The 9,076-nt window shown below is 56.5% G+C and overlaps 2 protein-coding genes across 2 annotated transcripts in view; both read right to left on the bottom strand.

Moving 5' to 3' along the window:
- Positions 1–163: 163 nt before the first annotated feature.
- Positions 164–1,968, bottom strand: PTSG_07575 (uncharacterized protein; the record flags this gene model as incomplete). The annotated part of the gene is made up of 2 exons (XM_004991314.1): positions 164–297; positions 579–1,968. The coding sequence occupies 2 exons, from the start codon at positions 1,966–1,968 to the stop codon at positions 164–166; spliced, it is 1,524 nt and encodes a 507-aa protein (XP_004991371.1).
- Positions 1,969–2,123: 155 nt separating this feature from the next.
- PTSG_07574 (uncharacterized protein) overlaps positions 2,124–9,076 on the bottom strand; it is a gene marked incomplete at its 5' end in the record, with an annotated part of 15,613 nt that continues 8,660 nt past the window's right edge. Inside the window, 21 exons of the mRNA XM_004991313.1 lie at positions 2,124–2,449; positions 2,613–2,692; positions 2,891–2,972; positions 3,175–3,294; positions 3,513–3,610; positions 3,808–3,909; positions 4,128–4,266; positions 4,503–4,603; positions 4,748–4,852; positions 5,059–5,131; positions 5,308–5,397; positions 5,561–5,680; positions 5,802–5,960; positions 6,158–6,254; positions 6,511–6,705; positions 6,995–7,119; positions 7,388–7,531; positions 7,803–7,994; positions 8,128–8,291; positions 8,558–8,780; positions 8,988–9,076. The exon at positions 8,988–9,076 is cut by the window's right edge and continues 13 nt beyond it. Coding sequence (XP_004991370.1) covers positions 2,333–2,449; positions 2,613–2,692; positions 2,891–2,972; positions 3,175–3,294; positions 3,513–3,610; positions 3,808–3,909; positions 4,128–4,266; positions 4,503–4,603; positions 4,748–4,852; positions 5,059–5,131; positions 5,308–5,397; positions 5,561–5,680; positions 5,802–5,960; positions 6,158–6,254; positions 6,511–6,705; positions 6,995–7,119; positions 7,388–7,531; positions 7,803–7,994; positions 8,128–8,291; positions 8,558–8,780; positions 8,988–9,076 — 2,615 coding nt within the window. The 3' untranslated portion in view covers positions 2,124–2,332. The remainder of the gene's footprint in view (positions 2,450–2,612; positions 2,693–2,890; positions 2,973–3,174; positions 3,295–3,512; positions 3,611–3,807; positions 3,910–4,127; positions 4,267–4,502; positions 4,604–4,747; positions 4,853–5,058; positions 5,132–5,307; positions 5,398–5,560; positions 5,681–5,801; positions 5,961–6,157; positions 6,255–6,510; positions 6,706–6,994; positions 7,120–7,387; positions 7,532–7,802; positions 7,995–8,127; positions 8,292–8,557; positions 8,781–8,987) is intronic.

The following is a 9,076-nucleotide window of genomic DNA, read 5'->3' as shown; positions in this document are numbered from 1 at the left end:
GGCACGTAAGGTGATGATCGAAAAGGACGCAGGCAAGGTGATGAGAATACACAAAAGAGCACTCCCACCACACAACACGGTAACAGAAATTCGGTGCAGCACACAAAACACAGTGCCAGGGAGACAGGTTCTTGGCTCCAGGGCGGCCGATGCTGTTCTGCTGTTAGACAATGGCTGTGATGCCGAAGATGTCTGTGCCGCCGCCAGACCAGTGGAAGCTCACAGCCATGAGTTCCTTCGACGAAGAGTTGGGCACAGCATACAGGCGGTACCATTGGTCACAACAACCATAGTTGCCTGCAAGCAACCAAGCAAGCAACGGCAAAACCGGGCCAGCGCAAGATGAGGGTGGTTGTCAACATGTCAACGGGAGGGTAGAAAGGCGGAGACAACGAGGCATACGGCCATGACAACCACACCCTTGAAGGGACAACTGGAGCCACCCCTCAGTGACATGCATGCAGTTGCCACTGAGAAGCAACTTAACATGACGTGACTGCTACCCTCATTACACAAGCACGAACACAGTACAGAGACAACTCAACAGGCAAGCAAGATGCTCAGAAGCGTCGGCTGACCGTAGCCGCCGAGGTGGGTGATGGAGAGCCCGCTGGCGCCTGATGCGCCCGCTTGGCAGTCCCAGGCGATGCTGCCTGTTCCCGTCTGGTACGTGTTGCCGTCTGTGTAGTAGAACCTCACGTAGAAGCTGAAGCCGGTGCCACGGCCGCCAGACACGAGAAAGTGCATCTGCTGCACGGGTTTTGACGGGACAAGCTTCACCTGGGCACCGTTTGGCACCACAGCAAATCGGTTGTTGCTCTGCTTGAAAGGGCCCGTGATGAATGTGATGCCGCCACTGGAGTATGCGTTGCCGCCTACAAAGTACGAAGGGCAGGAGCTGCTGGTGAAGGGGCCCTCCTCCTCCTTTGGCAGGCGGTACTGGTTCCCGTCCAGGACCCAAGGCCTGAACTGGCTGCACTCGGGCGGTGTGCCACGCCACTGGCCATCGGCACCGCACGTGAGGGAGCTGTCACCGCCCACGAGGAACGGACAGCTTGTAACGTGGCAGCTGGAGCCGTAGGTGTGCGCGTCACACTGGTACGTGACGCCGTGCGGGTTGGGCGGCGCGCCGCAGTCCACAATCTCGCAGTCGAGATCAGGCACGGAGAACGAGCGGTCAGCCTGGCACACGGCGATTGCAGAGTTGGGAGAGGCCTCATAGCCAAGGGAACACTGCACGAGGCAACCGACGCCACCAAAGATGGTACCACACGAGGTCTCCACCACCTCAGAGTGGGAGCTGGCAATTGCCATTTCCAGCAGGTCCTTGTTGCAGGCGATTGTTTTGGCCGGCACGCACTCGTCCTCGCTTGCGTCGTATAGGTTGCGCCCCTCTGCACAGGCCAGCACCCCGGGAAGGTACATGATATCCCTCTCAATGTCGTCGACGCGGGATGAGGCGGCCGTCTGGTTGCGTTCGGCAGCGGTGACGCGATGCTCCACGGCGTCCAGTGCGTCTCCGAGCTCACCGGCCGTCACGGCATTGTCCTCAACCTCGCCTTCCAGGGCTTCCAGCTTTTGGTCGTGCGTGCCAACGAGGTCCTGTGTAGTGGAGAGCTGCTCGGCCAGGCCTGAGGTGCGCGATGTCGTTGCGTTGTCCAGTTCTGTGACGCGTGCGTTCACGCGGTCGATGCGGGTGTTTGTGCTTGCCCGCAGAGTTGCAACTTCATCTCGTAGCCTTTGCAGCTCCGCCAGCACCTCGAGCGGGTCAAAGTCAATCCCACCATCGAGCCGGATGAGAAACCGCCCGTCCTCCACCACAATCTTTGGACGAAACACGGGCTCCGTTGTTGTCGTTGTTGTTGTAGTTGTAGTAGTAGTAGTTGTTGTTGTTGTTGTTGTTGTTGTAGTAGTGGTCGTAGTAGTTGTTGTTGTTGTTGAGATGGTGGTGGCCGTCGTTGCGTTCATGCCTGCATTTGTTGTTGTTGTGCCTGCAGTTGCTGTTGTGCCTGCAGTTGTTGTGCTGGCAGCCAGGGCACTCGGGGGGCTCACTGCCAGCAGAAGCACAGCAGCCAGCGTTGCCGTCGCTGCCGCAACCAAAACGCCATTTCCTTGCATCTTGACCTGCTTGGCGCTTGCTTGTATCCGTGGGGTGGTGGGAAAACAAAACAAACAAAGAAAGGCAAAATTACGGCTGCGCTGTTTTGCTTGCTTGCAAGCAATGTCGATCTTTATTGGGCAACATCAACAAACTTCGATAAGTGGGAAGGACAGCGAAAAAGGATGCAAAGGACAGCAACGCACGTTGTTGCGCCTTGGCTGGGTGGAACGACTAGGCCTCTGACGCGGCTGTGGTGTTGTCAGTGACGACTTCGGTTGACGCATCCAGTGTTGTCAAGCCAAGCTTCACATGGATTCGACGCACTTGAGGGTGGTCCGCGTCATACGTCTGCGTGCGTGCGTGTGTGCGTGTGTGCGTGTGTGTGTTTTTGAGTGAGAAACCAGGGGGCGGTTGAGCAGACGTGCATGTTCGTACACGCTCGTGCGGTGTGTGTGTGTGTGTCTATGTGGGCAGACGCTAAGATGCACAGCTGCAAGGGCACAGGACTCACGTGTCTGTACAAATCGATGCATTCGGCATACATCTCCCGCGCTTGGTCGCGGTCGCCTTTGGCCAACGCAAGATCGCCAGCTGTGCAGCAAGCAAACAAACCAACAACAACACGTGAAGCGGTGAGGAACACGGAAGGATGGCAGAAGAGATCAGGACAAATGCGGGCCAGGCAGCACGGATACACACACACACACACACACACACACACAGATAGGGGCAAGCAAGCGAATAAACGAACAGCGACACACACACACACGCACGCACGCGCGCACACACCGGCCTCTGCGTAGTCTGCGTTTCTTGGATCCAGAGGATCAGAACTGCAGAGCGCTTTGCTCTTCTCCAAGTAACTCTCCGCCTACAATGGCCACGGCACACACACACACACACACACACACACACACACACACACACACACACATGGTCTTGGGTGAGCGACAACACACAAGCGAAGACACTGCGATTGTGTGACCATCTCCCGCTTGCGTTCTGCACCACCACCACCACCACCACCACCACCAGACTACTCATCACAGCGCACATGTACGCACGAACGGTACCTCTTCAAAGTGCTTGAGAGCAGTGCACGCGCGGGCAACGTCGGCATATGTCATGCAGAGCATGGACTTGTTGCCCGAGCTCTCCCGCACATGCAGCACACGAAGGAACATGTCCTTGGCCTGTTGACACCACAAGTCATAGCGTACACACACACACACACACACACACACACACACACACACACACACACACACACACACACACACACGATGAAGGCATTTCGGTGATCAGACGGTTGATGAGTGCGAGAACCAGTGCGTTCCTGTGTCTTACTGACACAGGCATTTGCATGCATGACTGCATGTGCAGGCAATTGGTTGGAGCACGTCCGACCCACCTGCTGTGGCTGCTTTGTCTTGAGCAAGACGTGTGCGCGCATGGACATGGCAGACGCCGTGCTCTGATGTGTTGGGCCGAGGAGGCGAAGGCGGATTTCTATCAACCCAACAGGTACCACGTAGTGAGCACCACAAGGTCGGTTGATGGAGGAAGATGCGTGTCACTGCTTGCAGGGTCAGCTCCGTCACACACACACACACACACACACACACACACACACACACACACACACACACACACACACACACACACGCACACACACACACACACACACACACGCATGCACACTGTACCAAGGCAGTCCTGGATGTGCTCTTGTGCGAGGCCGTAGCGCTCTTGCCTGAACGCGACCAGCCCAAGGTTGAACAGCGCCACACTCAACGGCACAGAGGGACCTGGTGAAATAAAGGTGGGTGTAATCGCGTGTATGGGTGCGCAGGTGAGTGTCGGCGGAACAGTGAAGCAAAGAAAAAAAGAAGCGAAGAACCGTGTCACCACACCACTGCACGGTATCAACAACACAAGCGAACAGCACCACCATGAACAACAACAACAAGAACAAGAACTTAAACAACAACTTAAACAACAACGCCGTCACCACGACTGCACGCACCAAAGTACTTTCGTCTGCGGTCCACCACCATCTTGTAGAGGTCGTATGCTTTTGGATAGTTGCCCATCACCGAGTGCACGCTCGCAACGTTGTTCATAATCTGCATAATCGATACATTGTCCTCGTTGGGGTTGATTTTCTGAACACACGCAAGCACGCAAGCGAGTGCGCAGCAGAGTGAGCACATGAGCAAGGGCGAAGCGGAAACAGCAAAGAAGATGATGAGTGGTGCTGGCTTGGGCCAACAAACAACGCAGCACACATGTATCTGATCCAAAGAGCACAACCACTGCAGGGGAACGCCACGCACACACACACAGTTACACACGTGCACACACACACACACACACACACGCACACATTTCCTCCACACACCTTCTGCAACTCCAGCGCCTGGTTGTATGTTTCGAGTGCCTGTTCATATCTGCCCTCGCGCTTGTGGATGATGGCAATGTTGTTGTACGACGCAGCAATGGCTGCACAAGCCACGACAACGACGACGAGGGCAGTGCATGCAAGATGAGACGACGGACGCACGCGTGGAAAATTGGCATGAGCACACAGAACGAAACATGCAGCAACGCACATACACACACGCACACAAGCAAACACGCACACACCTTTGCCCAGATCCTTTGTTTTGCCGAGTTTCAGGCGCATTTCAAGCGATTCCTCAAATCGCTCCAGTGCCAACGCACGGTCGCCAAGCTCAAGCGCACACATGCCTGCAGGCAACAACAAGCAAACAGCGCACACAAGTGTTACACAACGTGCGCACACACACATGCGCATGCAGGCAAAACACACGCAATTATATGCCCCTCCCCTCTCTGTCTCTGTCTCTGCCTCTGCCCCTGTCTCTGTCTCAGTCTCAGTCCCTCTCTTTCTCGCTCCCTCCCACCCCCTCTCTCTTACACACATGCATACGCACCCTGGAAGTTGATTGTCATTGCAGTGTCGTCGTGCTCGCCCAAGTGCTTCCGCCTCCACTCGCCGCACGGCTCCTGGCAGCAACAGCAATCGCAGCAGGGCAAGTCGAGGTCAGCACGTGTCGCACGCATGCTTGCAGGCAAACTGCAAACGCCCAGCGCTGCGCAAAGAATCGTCTCAACACAAGGGCACGCAGGTATGCACATGTGCGTGTGCGCATGAGTGCGTGTGTTCGTTGCAGGAAACCTACGAGGACGTTGAGTGCGTGCTGGTAGTGCCCGGCGCAGTAGAGGTAGCCGGCCAGCCCAACGTGCAGGAATCGCGCCTTACCCTCGTCAAGCTGCAGGCACAACCCACGGGCACCAGCGTAAGATCAATGAAGTGATGAATCACGTATGCATCCGAGCCCAAACGCAACATGCGGTGACACAAACACCCATCGAACCAGGCCAGTGTATCCCAGCCATGTACGACACGCATGTGCCACACGGGCGTGTACGCACGTGTTCTGCGTCGAGCAAGTTTGCAAAGCCGCTGACAATGTCCTCTGGGGAGTCGCCGAGAAAGCGCCAGTACGCAGCGAGATCGTAGTTGACGTCTTGGTACAGGTAGTCCTGCAGGAACTGCACACGCCGCAACGCAGTGGAGTCGGTGGGTGGGTGTAACAGCAATCACGTGCAATGCACGAAAAGGAAGCAGCACGGCACGCCGTGACAAGGCAACAATCACACACAATCAGCGTACCATGAAGATGTGTGTGATGTTGAGTGTTTCCCTGAGGGCGTCGTGGTCACCAGCCTGCATGAAGAGCCAAGGGATGACGTCTGCAAACCGTTCCAGCTCCGGTGGAGGGCCGGGCTGCCCAGATCGCTCCCGCTCCACAATCCGCTCGCGAAGATGCTCCTGCGCACAAGAACACACACACACACACACACACACACACACACACACACACACACACACACACACACACGAACACACACAATTGATGACAATGACAATGGAGGCGATGGCAAGATCGTAAGTTGGTGGAGTGAGGATGCGCTAAGTAACAGCAACTGCAGTGAGGAGGCAGAAAGGTGCAAGCGCGGCCAACGTACAAGCAGCACGGCGCCTGCTGCCTGCTGGAGGGAGCGCTTGTGTGCGGCGTCGCTCAGGTAGCGCAGATCGGCCGCTTGGTGGTACTGGTGGTGCGCCCTGGAGAGGGGGAGGCGGAGGGGGAGGGGGCGTGAAAGGGGACGCGGGGTTGAGTGGAAGTGTGGTCGGTTGTGCATGTACAGATAGGAAGCAGTTGAACACAGACGCAGGCACACAGGAAGACGTAGGCAGCAGCTATGCACATAGGCACAAGCAAAAAGAAGCACAGACACAGTTCTCTGTCTGTCTGCCTGTCTGTCTGTCTCTCACTCACTCACACATGAGCACAAACAAAGACACCACCAAAAGCCCGCACCATGTGATGGATTCGTCTGTGCCGACGTTGAGCTGTGCACCAAGCGCGCTCTTGAGCATGAAGATGAGGTGTTGGGGCAGCGTGCCGTCGGGCGGGAGGTGGTGGCGCGAGATGGATGCCATCACCTCGTGGTCCGCAGACAGGATCAGGCACAGCTCGTCAGCGTTGAGCCCGTTGCGCGAACACGTCAGATACCTGGTGGAGGAGGGGGATGGTGTTGGTGGCGTGCGTGTGAGGTGGAGGAGCAAGTCAACGCATGCAAGCGAGTCTAATGCACATGAACTCAAAAACAGTGACGGTGTCGTGCAGCAACAGCACGCGCACATGCAACCTGTGCGCATATGGCAACGCGCCATCGTGCGAACACGCTGGAGCATGATGCAACACGCACGTAACAAGCAAGAAGGCAGCAGCAGCAGCAGCAGCAAATGAAACAGCAGCAAACATGACAACAACTGCATCAGCGATTAACGACACGGCGCACCCGAGTGTGCGGGAGACGAAGACTTGGCCGAGTTTGTCCTCGATGGACTGCAGACGGGCGTCCAAGATGGGCAGGATGGAGGTGGTCAGCTCCGGCACGGCGTCGCTGGACCGCCACTCGCACGCCTGTTGGAAGAGGAAAGAAAGAAAGGGGGGGGGATAGAAGGAGAAGAGAGTGAGAGGCACACGAGTAACACACTCTGGTTTGTCCGCCAGGGAACGACGGGGTAGTGACGGCAGCGCGTACACGCACAGGCACACGCACAGGCACACGCACAAGCAAGCACAAGCAAGCACAAACAAGCACATAAACCTACAGGCAAGAAATCGCAGCGCAGCAACGCAAAGCAAAGCAAAGCAAGGCAAGGCAAGGCAAGCAGGCAGGTTTGCGCACCGTGTCTGCGAGGAGATAGACCGCGAGTGGGAGCGGGCTCGCTGATGCGAGTGCACTGTGCACGGCGTCGTGTTGCTCTGCCGTCAGTTTGCGGTTGCGCTCCGAGAGAATGCGCTCAAACATCGCCTTGGACTCTGCCTCGTCCTATCGCACGTGGTAAGACAGTGCAGGCGAATGGGAATGAGAAGACACAAGCGGAAAATGTAAAGGTAGAGGCAAGGTGCGCGCAAACAAGTGCAGAGCAAGCAACACACATAGAGAAACAGGCAGCACTTGCCAATCAAGATCACATCATTGCACAACCCCAGCAGCGAACCCAACACCAACAACAAACCAACCAACCAACCAACCAACCAACCAATCAACAAACAAACAAACAAACAACAAACAAACAAACCACATCACACCAACCCACCATGGGTCCGAGGGTGACAACGGCGTCGTCCTGCACGAGCTCCGACAGCTGCTCAAACGCGCGGTCGTGCTCGCGTGCGGAGACGATGAGGCGAACGTTGTCTGGGAGCACGGTGGGCAACCACGCGGCGAGGCCAACCCGCTCGTCCAGCCGGTTCTCGTCGTCCACGTACTCGTCAAGCGAGTCGATGATCTGAAGCAAACGGCAGTGGGACACAGCGGGCGTGGGAGTGTATGTGTGAGGGTGTGTGTGTGTGTGTGTGTGAGGGGGAGGGGGAGCACACAGACACACAAACACACACAAACAGACACACACATACACACACCAGCACGATGCGTTTGTCGAGTTTTGCGAGGTTTGCGAGGTGTTGTGGCAGCACGGAGATGATGGCCCTAAAGTCCGTGGGAATCGTCTCGCTGTCCATTTCAGGGTGCACCAAATACAAAAACTGCTGAGTCAGCAGCCGAAGCGTGTGCGTCAGCGACGCGGCTGCGACAACAGTCAAAGCAAAGAAATGAGCGTGAGTTAATTTGTGAGCGGGCGAGGATGAGAGAGTGTGTGTGTGCGTGTGTGCGTGTGTGCGGGCGTGTGTGTGACTTGGGTAAAGAGCTTTTCATGTTGAGCTGAACAAACAAACGGAGCATGGCAAAAGATGGGCTGGGAGTGAAAGGCTTTGATACCACAACGACATGCACACACAAACAGACACACACACACACACACACACAAACACACACATACACATGTTCACACACCCTTTGCCGTGAATCCTGCGAATCGGGCAATGACGGCGGTTGCGTCGTCCTTGGCGAGCTCCGTCACGACCTGTGCCAGCACCGTCGACTTGCCCGACCCCGAGGGCCCCGTCACCACCAGTGGGCCGCTCGCTGTCGAGGCGTTGACATATGTCATCACCTGCGCCATCACGGCATCCCGCGACACGGCGTTGCCTGCAAGCTCCTGCGCATGCTGCACATGCTGTTGTGGTGGTGGTGATGATAATCGTGTGATGGTGGTGGTGATGATAGTCGTGTGATGGTGATGATAGTATGGAGAGGGTTGTGAAGGGCAGGGGGAGACGAAGGAGTGAGAAGATGAACGTGTGTGCATCTGGTTCACAAGGCCGGGGGCATGGCAGGTGGACATCAATGTTCGCACACGCACACACGCAGTGGATGCACTCACAGCAACGGCTTCGCGGCACCATTCGGGGAGGGCGAGGCGAAGATCTGAGCGGAACGAGGCGCCGATGCGGTTGATGACAACGCGGGTCG

Source organism: Salpingoeca rosetta, assembly GCF_000188695.1.
Source record: "Salpingoeca rosetta unplaced genomic scaffold supercont1.20, whole genome shotgun sequence".
NCBI classification, from domain to species: domain Eukaryota; class Choanoflagellata; order Craspedida; family Salpingoecidae; genus Salpingoeca; species Salpingoeca rosetta.
Note: the sequence above shows the minus strand (reverse complement) of the source record. Positions and strands in the feature narration are given on the sequence as shown.